This window comes from Cervus canadensis, chromosome 13, assembly GCF_019320065.1.
Source record: "Cervus canadensis isolate Bull #8, Minnesota chromosome 13, ASM1932006v1, whole genome shotgun sequence".
NCBI lineage: Eukaryota > Metazoa > Chordata > Mammalia > Artiodactyla > Cervidae > Cervus > Cervus canadensis.
Window position 1 is genome coordinate 7604066 of NC_057398.1, and position 16743 is coordinate 7620808.

The following is a 16743-nucleotide window of genomic DNA, read 5'->3' on the forward strand; positions in this document are numbered from 1 at the left end:
CTGAGGACAAGTAACTCCGTGAATTGGTACTAAAGGGGCTCCATCCCTGAGGGGTGAGGTGGGGGCCCAGGGGTCTCAAGACCTGGATTTGAGCCCTGGCTCCACTATTTCTGATTGAATGACCTCACCGTGTTCACATTCATCATCTATAAATGCCTGCCTCCCTTGCTGCACATACTTCACCCAACTCTTGTGAAAATACAATGAGCTCATGGGTGAGGTCTGAGTTTTGGCATCACTGTCACGTATTAGAAGTGCTTGCTGGGGGCTTAACATTTTGCTCTTGTTTTAATTTGACTTTGACATATTTGAGAGGTTTAAGTAAAGCAATGACGGCCACATTTAGCTAAATCTGTGTCATTTGGGAACTGATCATTTAATTTGCAGAATTTTAGGACTTCCTGTTACCTGCTTTATTACTTAAGAGTATAGACATGGCTGCCATAACAGAGAGATGGAGAACAGCATGGGCTTAAACAACCTGGGAATGCATTTCTCTTTCATGTAAAGTCCAGAGATATAAGAGGTCCAGGGCAGTTTTGGGGGTGGGGTGGGGTGGTATGTGCAGTCAGGAACAGAGGCACCTCTGTCTTATTTTTCTCTGTGGCTTTCACCTCTTGGTCTAAATGTGGTTGTTCCAACTCCACCCAGCAGGAAGGGGATGACCACAGCCTCAGAGCCAGAACTGTTCAAATATCCACCCTTGGATACATTGTATGAGCTCAGCATCCTTGTGTCCAGATAAAAATTCAGTTCCTGGGCAAGAAGGGAGACTGCATATACAGAGTGGGTGACTCACAGCGTCTGCCAGTGCGGCCAGTGGGATCATGCTGTTGGCTTCCCTTTAAGAAGCGCCCAGAAGATGGAAGACACAGTGGTTTTGTCAGCCCAGTCTTATAGACCACTATGGGATGGCGTTTGAAGGGGAGAATGAGGAGGTTGAGACTGTTGGGTTAGAAGAGGTTTAGAGATGGTTGTGCTTTTGTTTTTTAACGTATTTATTTACTTGGCTGCCTGCAGGATCTTTAGTTGTGGCGTGTGAACTCCTAGTTGCAGCGTGTGGGATCCAGCTCTCTGAGCATGGAGTCGTGGCCAGTGAACCACCAGGGAAGTCCCTGGGTCTCTCTTCTCTTTAGGCTTTTGAACAATAATCCGTTGTTCCTGGAGCATGTGGTGGTCCCGTCCTGCTGCGTTCGGTGACCTGTGCTGGGTTCTGTGGACTGAGGTGGTGGTCCCTGCTCTCTAAAGGTCCGCTCTGCAGGGAGACTGGTGTGGCAGGAGTGAGGACAGGAGTGGCTGGTGTACCCCGTGATGGCAGGCGGGCAGCTGTGGGGCTCAAAGGGGAAGACCTGCCCATCCTGGGCAGGCGGGATGTGTGTGTGTGGTGTGGTGTGGGTGTGTGTGTGATGTGTGTGTGTGTGAGATGTGTGTGAGATGTGTGCGTGATGTGTGTGTGTGTAATGTGTGTGTGCTGTGTGTGATGTGTTTATGATGTGTGTGTAATGTGTGTGTGTGTGATGTGATTATGTGTATGTGAGATGTGTGTGATGTGTGTGTATGGTGTGTGTGTGATGTGATTATGTGTATGTGAGATGTGTGTGTGTGTGATGTGATTATGTGTATGTGAGATGTGCGTGTGTGTGATATGTGTGTGTGATCCATGTGTGATGTGTATGTAATGTTTGTGTGTGATGTGTGTATGTGTGATGTGATTATGTGTATGTGAGATGTGTGTGATGTGTGTGTGATATGTGTGTGTGATGCATGTGTGATGTGTGTGTGATATGTGTGTGATCCATGTGTGATATGTGTGTGTGATGTGTGTGTAATGTTTGTGTGTGTATGATGTGTGTGTGATGTGATTATGTGTATGTGAGATGTGCGTGTGTGTGATATGTGTGTGTGATCCATGTGTGATGTGTGTGATGTGTATGTAATGTTTGTGTGTGATGTGTGTATGTGTGATGTGATTATGTGTATGTGAGATGTGTGTGATGTGTGTGTGATATGTGTGTGTGATGTGTGTGTGATATGTGTGTGTGATCCATGTGTGATATGTGTGTGTGTGATGTGTGTGTAATGTTTGTGTGTGTATGATGTGTGTGTGATGTGATTATGTGTATGTGAGATGTGTGTGATGTGTGTGTGATATGTGTGTGTGATGCATGTGTGATGTGTGTGTGATATGTGTGTGTGATCCATGTGTGATATGTGTGTGTGTGATGTGTGTGTAATGTTTGTGTGTGTATGATGTGTGTGTGTGATGTGATTATGTGTATGTGAGATGTGTGTGTGTGTGATACGTGTGTGTGATGCATGTGTGATGTGTGTGTGATATGTGTGTGTGATCCATGTGTGATATGTGTGTGTGTGATGTGTGTGTAATGTTTGTGTGTGTATGATGTGTGTGTGTGATGTGATTATGTGTATGTGAGATGTGTGTGATGTGTGTGTGATATGTGTGTGTGATGCATGTGTGATGTGTGTGTGATGTGTGTGTGATCCATGTGTAATATGTGTGTGTGTGATGTGTGTGTAATGTTTGTGTGTGTATGATGTGTGTGTGTGATGTGATTATGTGTATGTGAGATGTGTGTGTGTGATACATGTGTGTGTGATGCATGTGTGATGTGTGTGTGATATGTGTGTGTGATCCATGTGTGATATGTGTGTGTGTGATGTGTGTGTAATGTTTGTGTGTGTATGATGTGTGTGTGTGATGTGATTATGTGTATGTGAGATGTGTGTGATGTGTGTGTGATATGTGTGTGTGATGCATGTGTGATGTGTGTGTGATCCATGTGTAATATGTGTGTGTGTGATGTGTGTGTAATGTTTGTGTGTGTATGATGTGTGTGTGATGTGATTATGTGTATGTGAGATGTGTGTGTGTGTGTGTGATACGTGTGTGTGTGATGCATGTGTGGTGTGTGTGTGTGAGAGAGAGAGAGAGATGTGACCAGGTGGGATGAGGTCACGGCAGAGGAGGTGTCTCTGGGAGGAGGGTTGTGTCTTGACGAGTGACGGTCCCTGGGGGCACAAGGGACCTGGCTGGTGACGGTGATGAGAGGTTGCCGTCTAGCATCATGCTTTTGGCTTACGGCTTTTATTTCCGTTTCTCTTCCTAGAAGCTCTCGGCGTGGAGTGATGCTGCCGCGGTGGGAACTGTCCTTTTACCTGTTAGCTTCCATAGGCTTCCACGTCTATTCTTTCTATGAAGTCTACAGAGTCTCCAGAGGTAAGGTCCCCGTTTTTCTAAACTTGTGTCAGGAATGCAAGGTGGGGCGGGAGTGCTGGGAGGTGGAGGATCAGGACGACGGCCTCCTGCGCGCGGGATGGCTCGCGCTCCGCTCTGCTTTCCCCGTCTTGGGCAGTTTGAATCAATGACCTGAGTCAGTGGAGGTTGCCACCCTAATCTTGGATCTTCGAGATGATCCTGTGGCGGGTCCTCTGAAGCAGGAAGGTTTGGTTCAGTGGCCACTGAAGGCCATGCAGGTGCTTTGCACTGATCAATAGTGGTAAGCTCTTAAATTTCCCCCTCGCCTCTGCTCCTCTCAGACACGTGGAGGCTGCCCACGGTGTCGGAGGCCTGGACGCCCTTCCTCTTCTTGTCCTGCTGGCTGCCCTGCTTTTGTGCACGTGTTGAAGAGGAACTGTTACCAAGCCCTTGGATGGGGGAGGGACCCTCCTTTCCTTAAAGCTTCTTGGAACAAACATCGCCATGTCACTTCTGCTCACACCGGTTGACCAGCGCCAATTCCCGTGGCCCCAGCTGGTAGGCTGGGAAATATTGTGGTTAGCTCGGTGGCAGTGAGCTGCACAAAACTTCCCTTACTGGGGAGGATTGGAAGAGAGAATTTTGGCGGGTCCACGAGTGGTCTCTTCCATAGCCAAGGACAGTTTCCTCGAGGTGATGATGAGCCTTGTCTTAAGGAAGAACAGAAGTCAGCCAAGTAGAGAAGAGAGCAGAGGTTCTGTGGGCAGAGGTGGGTTTGCAGGCAAATGGACAAATGTGTGCCATGCCGCTGGGGTGTGAGGAAACACAGCGTGACCTGGGAACTCCACACCGCTCGGTAGGGTTGGTGCTTGGAGGGAGGGGGCCAAGGGTCGAGCTTTGATCAAGGAGCGGGGGTAGGTTGTGAATGACTCCTGTGTATTCCTTTGGCTGAGGCTGCTGCTGCTGCTGCTGCTAAGTCACTTCCATCGTGTCCGACTCTGTGCGACCCCATAGGTGGCAGCCCACCAGGCTCCTCTGTCTCTGGGATTCTCCAGGCAAGAACACTGCAGTGGGTTGCCATTTCCTTCTCCAACGCATGCATGCAGGCTAAGTCGCTTCAGTTGTGTCCAACTCTGTGTGACCCTATGGGCAGCAGCCTGCCAGGCTCCTCCTCTGTCCATGGGATTCTTTTTTTTTTTTTTTTCTTTTTCATTGATATGAATCAGCCATAGATTTACACTTCATGGGATTCTTTAGACAAGAATACTGGACTGGGATGCCATTTCCTGTCCTTTGGCTGAGGAGTCTGGACTTCATCTGGAAGGTAGGAGAGTTTGCTGAAAGTAAACGCTCAGTTTTCAGTAAACTTTCAGTAAAGTTTCCTGAAAACGGCAAAGGCGGGTTGGGGAAGCACGGTTGGCAGTGCTGAGCTCTGGGTGTCTGCCTCCACACGGGTCCCTGGGATTGGTTCGCATCGGCAGGATCAGCCTTGCTCCCATTCTTCACGTGTCCCGCTCAGCGCTGTGGGCTTGGTCGCCGAGACTGACCGTCAAAAGTAGATGAAGACGGTTGGGTCAAGGCCGTCCAAGAAGCGGCATCCCCCTGCTGGAGCCTCTCAGCTTTCAGGGCCCATGTGCGCGGAGCTCACCTGCTCCGTGTCAGGCTCCCTGTTCGGTTCTTTCTGGACCTCGTCTCATTCCATCCTTAGAGCAGCCCTGTGAGGTGTGGGGTATTACTTAGAGGACGGGCTTGGCTGCAGAAACACAGTCTCTGCAATGACTATAGTCAGGGCTGGTATGGTGTCTGGAGGGCATCCACGACCTTGGCTCCTTCTACCACGTTCCTCTGCCATCCTTGACATATGGTTCCCCCCTCATGACGTGAGGTGGCTGCTCCAGCTCAACTGCCATCTTCACTTTTTTTTTTTTTTTACCATCAGGAAGCATGGAAGGGAGGGGGAGGACAGATCCTCTTTTCCAGAGCATAACCCTGAAAGTTCCTTTATCCTGTTCATCCAGCCACTGTTCCCTAGAACCTAGTCCTGTGGACCTATCACCTGGGAGGGAAGCTCGTAAATGTAATCTTTGGTTGGGAGGCCATTTTTTTCTCCCCCAGAGGAACTGAAGGGTTCTATTATAGAAGAGGAAAGAAAGAATGGGTGTTAGCAGTTAATCATCAGTCTTTTCCATAAATGGGGTGTCTTTGTTCTCCATTGTTACATAACCGATCGCCCTGAAGCTTTGTGATTTAAAACAACCACCGCCATTTGTTATCACTCACTGTTCTGTGAGGATTTTCCCCCTTTTAAATAGACTATTTTTTTTAGAGCAGTTTTAGGTTCACAGCAAAATTGGGCAGGAAATAGAAAGAGCTTCTATGCAGTCAGTGTCCCACACAAGCACAGCCTCCCTGACTACCAGCGTCCTGCACCAGATTTGTTACAATTAACAACCTGTGTTGATGTATCCTTATCACCCAAAGTCCATAGTTTGGTGACTAAATGTAGGGTTCATTCTTGGTGGCGTTCATTCTGTGAGTTTTGAGAAATGTAAGTTACATGTTGGCATCATTATATCAATGATATCGTACAGAGGAGTTTCACTGCCCTAAAAATCTTCTGTGCTCTGTCTGTTCATCCCTCCCTCCTCTTTAACCACTGGCAACCACTTATCCTTTTACCATCTTCATAGTCTCACCTATTTCCATTAAATTTTTTTTTTTTTTTTTTGCCACACCATGTGGCTTGTGGGGTCCTAGTTCTCTGACCAAGGATCAGACTTGGGTCCCCTGCAGAGTCTTAATAACCTCTGGACTGCCAGGGAGTTCCCTAATTTGACCTATTTCAAAATACCATATAGTTGGAATCTGAAATTGTGTCTTTCACTTAATATGCATTTAAGTTCCTTCTTGACTTTTCACAGCTTGAGAGCTTATTTCTTTTTAGTGATGAACAGTATTCCATTGTCTGAATATAGTGACGAACAATATTCCATTGTCTGAATACTCATTCACTGATTTAAAGGCATCTTTTAGCCTCCTAGTTTGGGCGATTATGAATAAGTTCAGTTCATCAGTTCAGTTCAGTCACTCAGTCGTGTCCAACTCTTTGCGACCCCATGAATCGCAGCACGCCAGGCCTCCCTGTACATCACCAACTCCCGAGCTTACTCAAACTCATGTCCATCGAGTCGGTGATGCCATCCAGCCATGTCATCCTCTGTCGTCCCCTTCTCCTCTTGCCCGCAATCCCTCCCAGCATCAGGGTCTTTTCCAGTGAGTCAGCTCTTCGCGTGAGGTGGCCAAAGTATTGGAGTTTCAGCTTCAGCCTCAGTCCTTCCAGTGAACACCCAGGACTGATTATGAATAAAGGTGCTGTTAAACCCATATGAAGGTGCTTGTGTGGATGTTACAACACCCATCACTCCCTTTGGGCAAATACCGAGGAGTAGTGGCTGAATTGTACATTAAGAGTATGTTTATTTTTTATAAGAAACTGCCAGTTTTCTTCCCAAGTAGCTATATATCATTTTGCATTCTCACCAGAAACGGGTTCCTGTTGCTCCACAGCCTTGTAAGCATTTGGTGTTGTCAGGGGCTTTAGATTTTGGCCATTGTAATATGTGTGTAGTGGTATCTCATTATTGTTGTAATTTGCATTTTCCTGACAATATGTACTGTGAATCATATTTTCATGTGCTTATTTGCCATCTGTATAGTCCTTCGGTGAGGTGTCATGTCAAGACTTCTGCCCACTTTAAAATCAAATTTTTCATTTTCTTATTGTTGATCTTCGGCAGTTGTTTTGTATCTTTTAGATAATAGTCCTCTATCAGATATCTCTTTTGCAGGTATTTTCTCCCAGGCTGTGGCTTATCTTCTCATTCCCTTGACTGTGTCTTTCACAGAGTGAAAGTTTTTAACTCGAATGTGCCCAACTTATCAACTTGTCCTTTCATGGATTATGGTGCTGTATCTAAAAAGTGTATCGATGGTGTTGTATCTAAAAAGTCATTGCATAGATTTTTCTCTGATACTATCCTCTAGGAGTTTATAATTTTGTGTTTTACATTTAGATCTATGATATCTGTTTGTGATATACATTTGTGTGTGTCTGGATTCTTTTTTTTTTTTTTTTTTTGCATGTGGATGTTCATTTGTTCCAGCACCACTTGTTGAAGAGATACTCCATTGTATTACCTTGGCTCATTTGTCATAAAGACTGGTTGAGTAAACTTATGTGGGTCTATTTCTGGGCTCTCTATTCTGTTGCGTGGATCTTTGTCTGTTCTTTTAACAATACCAAACTGTTTTGCATATCACAGCTTTATAGTAAGTCTTGAAGTTAGATTGTATTGGTCATTCAATTTTATTTTTCTCCTTCAATATTATGTTGTATATTCTGAGTCTTTTGCCTCTCTGTGTAAACTTTAGAATCTGTACCAAGTAGATACTAAGTTTGTTGTTATCTACAAAATAACTTGCTAGAATTTTGATTTGGATTGCATTGACTATATATAGGTCAAGTATGGAAGAACGGACACCTTGAGAATATTGAGTCTTTCTATCCATGAGCATGAAATACATATATCTCTATTTATTTAGTTCTTTGAGTTCATTTGTCAGAGTTTTGTTATTTTCCTCATATAACACACATATTTTGTTACTTAAATATTTCATTTTTGAGGGTGCTATTTTTAATTTCAAATTTTACTTGTTCATTGCTGATCTATAGTAAAGCGATTGACTTTTGTATATTAACCTTGTATCCTATAACCTTGTTCGGAGAAGGCAATGGCACCCCACTCCAGTACTCTTGCCTGGAAAATCCCATGGACGGAGGAGCCTGGTAGGCTGCAGTCCATGGGGTCGCAAAGAGTCAGACACGACTGAGTGACTTCACTTTCTCTTTTCACTTTCATGCATTGGAGAAGGAAATGGTAACCCACTCCAGTGTTCTTGCCTGGAGAGTCCCAGGGATGGCGGAGCCTGGTGGGCTGCTGTGGGATCCCATAGAGTCGGACATAACTGAAGTGACTTAGGTTATAACCTTGTTACAATTGCTTATTAGTTCCAGGAGTTTTTTGGTTGATTCTTTGTTTTTTCTAGATAGACAGTCATGTTATCTGCATACAAATTGTAGACAATTTTGTTTCTTCGTGACATTCTGCTTACCTTCTATTTCATTTTCTTCTCCTTATTGCATTAGCAGGATTTCCAGTACAGTGGTGAGAAGCAACATCCTTACCTTTTTCCTGATCTGAGTAGGAAAGCTTCTAGCTACTCACCATTAAGTATGATGTTAGTAGGTTTTTGTAAAAAAAGATATTCTTTACTACTCCTTAGAAGGAAAGTTATGACCAACCTAGACAGCATATTAAAAAGAAGAGACCTTACTTTGCCAACAAAGGTTTGTCTAGTCAAGGCTAGTGGTCATATATGGATGTAAGAGTTGGACTATAAAGAAAGCTGAGCACCAAAGAATTGATGCTTTTGAACTGGGGTGTTGGAGAAGACTCTTGAGAGTCTCTTGGACTGCAAGGAGATCCAACCAGTCCATTCTAAAGGAGATCAGTCCTGGGTGTTCATTGGAAGGACTGATGTTGAAGCTGAAACTCCAAAACTTTGGCCACCTGATACGAAGAGCTGACTCATTGGAAAAGACCCTGATGCTGGGAAAGATTGAGGGCAGGAGGAGGAGGGGACGACAGAGGATGAAATGGCTGGATGGCATCACCGACTCAATGGACATGGGTTTGGGTGGACTCTGGGAGTTGGTGAAAGACAGGGAGGCCTGGTGTACTGCGGTTCATGGGGTCACAAAGAGTCAGACACGACTGAGCAACTGAATTGAACTGAATCCAGTTAAGAAGGGTCCTCTCTTATTTCTAGTTTGCTGGGAGTTTTAAGTCCTAAATGGGTATTGCATTTTTTTTTTCAATGCTTTTTGTGTTTCTACTGATACGATAATGTGGTTTTTCTTTAGCCTGTTGTGATGGATTGCATGGACTGATTTTCACGTCCTGTAAGACTTTGTTTTTAATAAATCTGATTGGACCTAGCTGGGCAGCTCTTCTGCTTTGTGTGTTGTTGGCTGGGCTGCAGTCTTCTGGTGGCTGAGCTGGGCTGAAATGTCCAAGATGGCTCACTCACATGATTGGGTATCAGTCAAGAGCTCAGCTGGAGGCTGTCAACTGGAATGCTGCGGTTCTCTGTATGTGGTTCTCCACATGGCTTTCAAGAAGGAGTATGGTGTGTGTATAAAACCAGAAGCTGCAGAGCTCTTAGAATACAACCTAGAAAGTTGTATATGTCACTTCTGCCTCATTTATTGGTCAAAGGAAATCTTAGGGCCAGTTTGGATTCAAGCAGAAAAAAGACTATGGCTTTTTATGGCTGGGGCCATAGACGGGGCGAGAAGGGATTGATGGTGGTCATCTTTAGGAGCCTCTACCACAACGAATATTACAGTTCTTTACCCAGACAGGGATACCAAAGTTGAAAAATGTAACCTGCCCAAGGCCACACATCTGAAAAACGATGGAACAGGTTTGGCCAACTCTAGACCCAATATTTTATTCTGTTCTGCCACTCATGTTTGTTGATAATCTAATTTCCTTAAGTGGCTTGTGTTACAGGGGAAGCTCTTTTATCCATTGTACGGTAAAACTTCAAACCTTAAAATCTCAAACTTACTGGAATAAAACTTTTCCTTTCTCTGTGGTGAAAGCTACTGGGATGGAGGTGGGAAAGGACCCTTCTGTGGAGGGTACAAATCTTTTCTGCACCTCCATTGATCCAGAAGCTGTCATCCTGTTTGACTTATTAGTGACCACACCCTAGCCTGGGGCTTCTTTTATCTTTCATGCTTTTGTCTTTAAATGTCGGTGCCAAAGTGTTTGGCCACTCCCAAGAATTGTCTTCTTCCTCTAATGCCTTTCTTTGCTCACACAGCTCACAGAAACCAGATCCCCCTGCCAAAGTGTGTTTGATGGTGTGATGTTGAGTCTTCTTGGCTCCATGTCTTACTGTCTAATTCAGGAAAAAGTGCTGCTTAACCCACATTATGGAAGTAGATCCACTGGGAAAACTCTCTTCTATGAAATTTTTTGGCGTGTTTGTCTATGAAGCAAATACAGGGCCTAGAACATATTAAAAGCTCAAAGCTTATTTGTTAAGTGAAATGCCACCAGGGGGCATTTGCACGGCTGACTTCTCCGGGAACAGAGGTGGTGTCTAATTTACTGTTTTCTTCCTCATCAGCAGTAGCAGGATTGTCGAACCATGAGGGACAGCAGACTGATTTTAACAGCTCTAGTCAAATGGGATCTCTTGGTAAATCCACAGCAAGGACTGAACAGAACACACACACACCTCCTTCCTCCCAGCTCTACCGAAAGTCTACTTAGAGCATCTCAAAGTCATCTGGAAGTGCTTGGGGGTGCTGGTGGGGGTGGGGAGGGTGGTGATGATCTGTGTTGGTGACCTCTCCCCTGGTATTCTGGAGAACGGGGGCTCATCCAGACCTACTGCATCAAGTTTGTGTCTTATGGTTTAGAATATGTAGAAGTTACTTTCATGTCTCTCTGATTGCACTTAATTTGAGGAAAGCTACAGAGTGACACGCAGTAACCTTGAAAGAATGAATGCCTCTGCCTAAGAGAGGGCCATGTAGTTTTGTTGTGCATGTCAGCTTAATGCAGTTCTTGAGATGAAAACTGTTGAATTCTCATCAGAAAAAAACCGTTGGTGATAGGAGATCACCTGGAAAGGCATCTGGAAGGGAAAGTCTTAGCCTGCTGTTTCAGTTTACTGCCTGTTGGTTTATACTCAAATTTTCTATTTCTTCTTGTGCCCCTTTTTGACACTTTGTAGCTTTCTAGACATCTGTGCATTTTATGGAGATTTTCACCTTTATTAGCATATAGTGGCTCATAACACTCATTAATGTTTCAGAGGCAAACACTCATTAAATGTTTCTCTAGTTGGCTTCTCTCTTTATATATTTTATTTATTTACATCTTCTCCTTCATGCCATCCCTCCCTTCCTGTCTTGTTCTTCTCCCTTCCTCCTATTTTTTTTTTTCTTTGATCAATTGTGTTAGAGATCTTATTAATCTTTTCAGCTTTGGCTTTGTTAGGTGTCTCAGCTGTTTCTTTTTGTTCTCCAACCCATTGATTTCTGCCCTTATCTGATTAGTCCCTTCCTTATTGTTTCTTTGGATTTGCTCTGTTCCTTCTCATTTCAGCTTCAGGAGTTGAATGCTTGTTTATTTTGTGAGAGATCTGTTTGTACTCTTGTGTCTGATTGTTTTTCTCAGAAGGATTTCCAGAAGAGGAATTATAGAGTCAAACTACATGAAAAAGTTTTTAAGGTTCTTGACAGATACACCCAGAGTGTTCTCCAGGAATTCTTTGTCAATTAACACTCCTTCTTTTGGAGAATGTCTATCTTATTGTAGTCTCAGTAAGTTGAGCCTTTATTCTTCAATCCATCTCACATGTATTTGATATATGGTATGAAGTGAAGAGTTGAATTATTTATTTTCTCACATAGATAACCAAACACTATAAACTAAGTCTTTCTTTACTGAATTTTAATGCAATCTTGAGCAGGTACTAAATTCTTATATCTGCTAAATTCTTTTATGTATACACACACGAATGCACATATACAGTTTGGGGGCTGTCTTTTCTGGGGGCTGTCTCTTGTGTTTCATTGATTTTTCAATCAGTTCTTACATCAGTACTGTGCTGTTTTAATTATTTTTGCTTTTTGAATGTCTGAGTATCTGGTGGAGTAAGTTACCACTCTTTTTTCTGTATTTCCATTCTTTTCTTAGCTATTCTTACTGGTTTATTCTTCAAGATACATGTTTGAAATTGTCAGGTTTGAAAAAAATGTCATTAGGGTTTTAATTAGATTACAGTAAACCTAGAAATTAAGTTTTGAATAATTTAATATCTTATAATATTGTGTCTTTTCATCAAGGAGTGTGGTGTTTTTTCCTCATGATTTCTCTTATTTCCCTTAGTGAAAGTTCATGATGTCTTCATAATAGGGCCTGTTAAAGTTCCTATTAAGACTGCTTCTAAGTCTTTTTTTTCCTTTTGTAATTGGGATGTTTTCCAGTTGTATTTTCTATAATTTCTGAGTATTTCTGGTCTGTAGTAAAGGTGTTTATTTTGGTTTCTCTATTTTATGTTATAACAATTATTTAATTCTCTTAGTGTTTGGCATTTATCATTTGATTCTCCTGGTTTTTGTATTTAGATCTCCTGGTTTTTGTATTTAATATCATCCATACATAATGATAATGGTTTTGCTTCTTCTGGGCTTCCCTGATGGCTCAGTTGGTAAAGAATCCACTGGCAATGCAGGAGACCCTGGTTTGATTCCTGGGTCAGGAAGATCTGCTGGAGAAGGGAAAGGCTACCCACTCCAGAATTCAGGCCTGAAGAACTCCATGGATTGTATAGTCCATGGGGTCGCAAAGAGTCGGACACCATTGAGCAACTTTCACTTTTTGCTTCATCTATTATTACTTAACTAGGACTATTAGAACAATGTAGTAGTTGGAAAAGAATGCTATCCTTATTTTAATCCTTACTTTAATGGAAATCCCTATATTGCTTTACTGTTAGTGATAATTGAATAAGCTTTGCTCTGGGGGAAAACAATCATGTTAAGGAATACTTCTAGCTCTCTTTTACTAAAATTTTAAGATAAACAATATATGTTGAATTTTATCCATTTTCTAAAGTATTTATTCAGATGATCACATACATAGTTTTCCTTTCTCAACCTACTGATATCACTTAAAGATTTTTCCAGTATGGTTTATATGGATTCCTACAACAAACCTACTGTAACTGTGGTATTCTTAAATACACTGCTTGTCTCCGTGTTTAAAAAATATTAATAATTTCGAAATGAGATTAGTTGGCCTACAGTTTTATTGTTTCTTCTGCAGATTTCAATATCAGCATTTTGTTAACTTTCTGGAATGAATGAGGAAGCTCCCCCCCTCACAATATGGAACTGCTTCAACAGTATCAGAGTTTGACGTTATTCACTTGTAAGTTTGTCTAGCCATGGAGTCTCTTTTTAAGTAGATTCATTAAAAACTTTTCAGTATCTTTCAGGATTCTTGGTATATTTAGGTTTTCTTCTTCAGTTGGTGGCATTTATATTTTTCAATTTCATTGAAGTTTTCAGATGTACTAACATACAGTTGTATATCATATTCTTAGAATGTCTTGAATCCCATGTGCCTCATTTCTCTTGTTTTAGGAACTTTACCAAAGGTTTTGTCTATTTTATAGGTTGATTCTCTTTTTTTGAAGAACAAGCTCTTGGATTTATTTATAAATTCTACTATTTTTCTGTTATCGGTGATTAGTTTCTCAAGAACAGCAGCTATCTTAGGTCATTTGGCTTTACAGAGCCCAGGCTCACCTCTCATGGAATAGCTATCTTCCTGAAAAGTTGCAGTTAGAGACATTTTATAAAAGGAACTGCGCTTTTTTACTGAGTTATTTCACAGATATTTTATTTTCATTTCTTTAATCTTCAGTGACAAGCAATTAACGTTTTTCACCAGGGAGCCCTGATATTTAAGCAAATATGGAGCAAATTATTTGAATTACTGCCTCCAGTTTCTTTTCTTTCTTTTATATATTTATATATAGTAGGTGTTCTTAAAGCGGGATGCAAATATAGTTGAGCATATTCACCTTTGGGCTTTTGTTTGTTCCTTTGCACGCCTGTTCTCATCACTTGTCACTAATCCCAGCTTATGGGAAAAGGATATAGCAGCTCATTTATAGATGAATTCTTTAATGTTGTTCATTTAACACACGGACCTCTCATGAAGGATGGGCTTTGCCAATCTGGAAGTAATTTTTGCCACTTACTTTTGTGATTAGAGGAGTTTGGTTGCAAGATGGCTGGTTAGTTATCTGGGACCCAGTTCAGGATGGGGATGAAGGCTGCCAATCCTGTGTTTGAACAGGTGGCCTTGCCCTTGGAACCAGGGAGCTGGCTGCCCGTGGAGAGGGCCGCTAGGGGCCAAGCCTGTCTGTATAGCCGGCACGGATAGTGGGTGTCGTGACGCAGCTAAGGCTCTGAGCGTGCCACCTGGTAGGGCTCCATGTTATACTTGACCTTATACTTGACCTTTGTTTTCTATGTGGCTTCCCTGCTGGCTCAGTGGTAAAGAGTCTGCCTGCAATGCAGGAGACCCGGGTTCGATCCCTGGGTTGGGAAGATCCCCTGGAGAAGGGCATGGCAACCCACTCCAGTATTCTTGCCTGGAGAATCCTGTGGGCAGAGGAGCCTGGTGGGCTACAGTCCACGGAGGGTCACAAAGAGTCGGACACGACTGGGCAGCTAACAGTTTCCTATGTCACTCGTGGCCGGGGTCGTAGCAGATCGTCAACTCCCGGCCTCCCTCCTGGGATGCTGGGCCTCCTGGCCTGCTCCTTCCTCTCAGGCTTACACCGGTGTTTTCTTCCTAAGCTGATACCGCGGGGAGGGCCTAAGGGGGCCTGCGGAGAGTCTGCGTTCTTAGAGCCTGAGATAAACCTCTCGGTGACTCTGGACAGGGCGGGGCTGGAGGGCTTTTGAAGGCACCCCTCAGGGTTAGAGTCCACAGCGCCTCACTCCTCAGGCCCCCTGCTTCCTCAGCCTTTGCTCCGTGTTGGATCAAACACAAGGACAGCTTAAGGCTTGCTCTTTGCTGGAGCGTCTCCATCTCAGGCTGGGGCTTCTGCCTCTCCCAGAAGCCCTAAGGATTCCCATGCAAATCGCGTGCCTGCTGCCTGTCTGGATAGACCCCAGAATCCCTAAGGAGCTGTAGAGGAGCTGCTCTGTGATGGAAGTTTGAAGGTCATTTTTGTCCTGTGTTGCTTTGCATCCTATTTACATATATGATTCCTGTTTACCTGGGCTATTTTTAAACCACTTTTTCGTTCCTGGGTGGGAACTGGTTTAGAGGAGAGGAGGAGCCCAGGCCCTCGGAGAATCTCATGGGAAAACCAGCACCTCATCTCTTGCCTGTGGTCATGTCCGTGTGCGCATTTAAGAGCTGCTTACTGTTAAATTCTCTGATCTTTAGAAGCCCGTCTTTTCCACTCCCTTCTCCACTCTCATTCACTACCACAGTCTGCTGTAGCCACCGGCTTCCTCGAGAAAGGAGGAATCCCTAGGAGCTGATTGGTGAAAGTGAAGTCGTTCAGTCGTGTCCGGCTCTTTTCGACCCCATGGACTGTAGCCTACCAGGCTTCTCCGTCCATGGGATTTTCCAGGCAAGAGTACTGGAGTGGGTTGCCATTTGCTTCTCCAGGAAATCTTCCCGTCCCAGGGATTGAACCCGGGTCTCCCGCATTGTGGGCAGACGCTTTTATCATCTGAGCCACCAGGGAAGTAGGAGCTGATTGGAATTCCTCAAATGCTAGAAGCATTTGAAGGGCAGCTAAGCCACAGTTGGGCGTGCTAGTCTGTAGCAGTGGCTTGTGTCAGATGAGGGTGTGTGCGTGCATGTATTTCCATCCCCTTCTAGATTACAGTCTCTAATTACTCCTGCCCCACCCCAGAATTGACTTCCCATCAAACTATTGAGGGTGAAAGGGGTACAGAAAGAGCTCCTGCTGCAGCTTGCCAGCGTCCATTCTCCTAGGTCAGCCGAATTCTATAGCGGTGCATTTCAGCTGAATCAAGACAGTCTGGAGACAGTGATCACCAAAGTATCACGAATGGATTCACGTTGTATGTCATACAGCGTTTGTTTGAGTCAAGAAATCAGACAAGGGTGACTGGTAGGAATTCTCTGAAAGCTGAGGGAGGATTTTGGTCTAGATGATGCTGTCATGGCCGTAGCCTCAGGTGAGCTCCTGGGATGTGGCTGCTTCAGATTGAGATGTGCTGTAAAGATAATGTGTCCATGGAGTTTTGAAGGATTAGGAAGAAAAAGGAATGTGTAATTGTTTAGCGTTGATCCCACATTGAAATAATGTTTGGATATATTGGGATAAATAAGACATTGAAATTAATTTCACCTTAAATTTTTGTCTTTTTTTATTCTTTTTGCTTTTTAAAGTGTGCCTACTAAAAACGTTAAAATTATAAATATGTCTCACGTAGTATTTCAGTTGGACAGTGGCAGCACAGGGTTTCATCTCAATTCTCCTGTCTGCATACGATTCCTTTTTCCCCCACTAGAGGGCGATGTGTCCTAACCGGGAGGAGCCTGGTGCTTCGTGTGGAAACTGCAATGCTTTGGAACGTACCCTTAGAAGAGAAGAACTCCAGTTTTTTGCTTTGTTTCAGTTCTGCGTAATTCTGATGTTTCTGGAGGTTGCACTTTGTAGGAAAGTGAAACCAGAACAGAAGAGGCAAGAAAGCAGAGGGGTTTTCCCCCTTCTTGTTGATCTCAGAGGGACCTGCTGCTGTGTTGGGTTGTCGCCGCTCACTGATGGTTCTGGGTTGTTTTCTCGGGACTTGAGTCTGTGTACACCAGCACCCACGT

The 16743-nt window shown here is 43.7% G+C and overlaps 1 protein-coding gene and 1 non-coding gene across 11 annotated transcripts in view; both read left to right on the forward strand.

Annotated features, from left to right (window-relative positions):
• The window catches only part of HHAT (hedgehog acyltransferase), a 353352-nt gene that overhangs the window by 13025 nt on the left and 323584 nt on the right, over positions 1-16743 (forward strand). For 7 of the 10 annotated variants that reach the window (XM_043485093.1, XM_043485098.1, XM_043485097.1 and 4 more), the window contains exon 2: positions 3129-3238. In XM_043485093.1, the coding sequence (XP_043341028.1) occupies positions 3148-3238 (91 nt within the window). In that variant the 5' untranslated portion in view covers positions 3129-3147. Of the gene's footprint in view, positions 1-3128; positions 3239-13188; positions 13294-16743 lie in introns of all 10 variants that reach the window. The other 3 variants (XM_043485099.1, XM_043485094.1, XM_043485102.1) reach the window with 2 other exon arrangements.
• On the forward strand, positions 14413-14483 carry TRNAC-GCA. Its single transcript has one exon. It is a non-coding gene; the product is annotated as a tRNA-Cys (tRNA).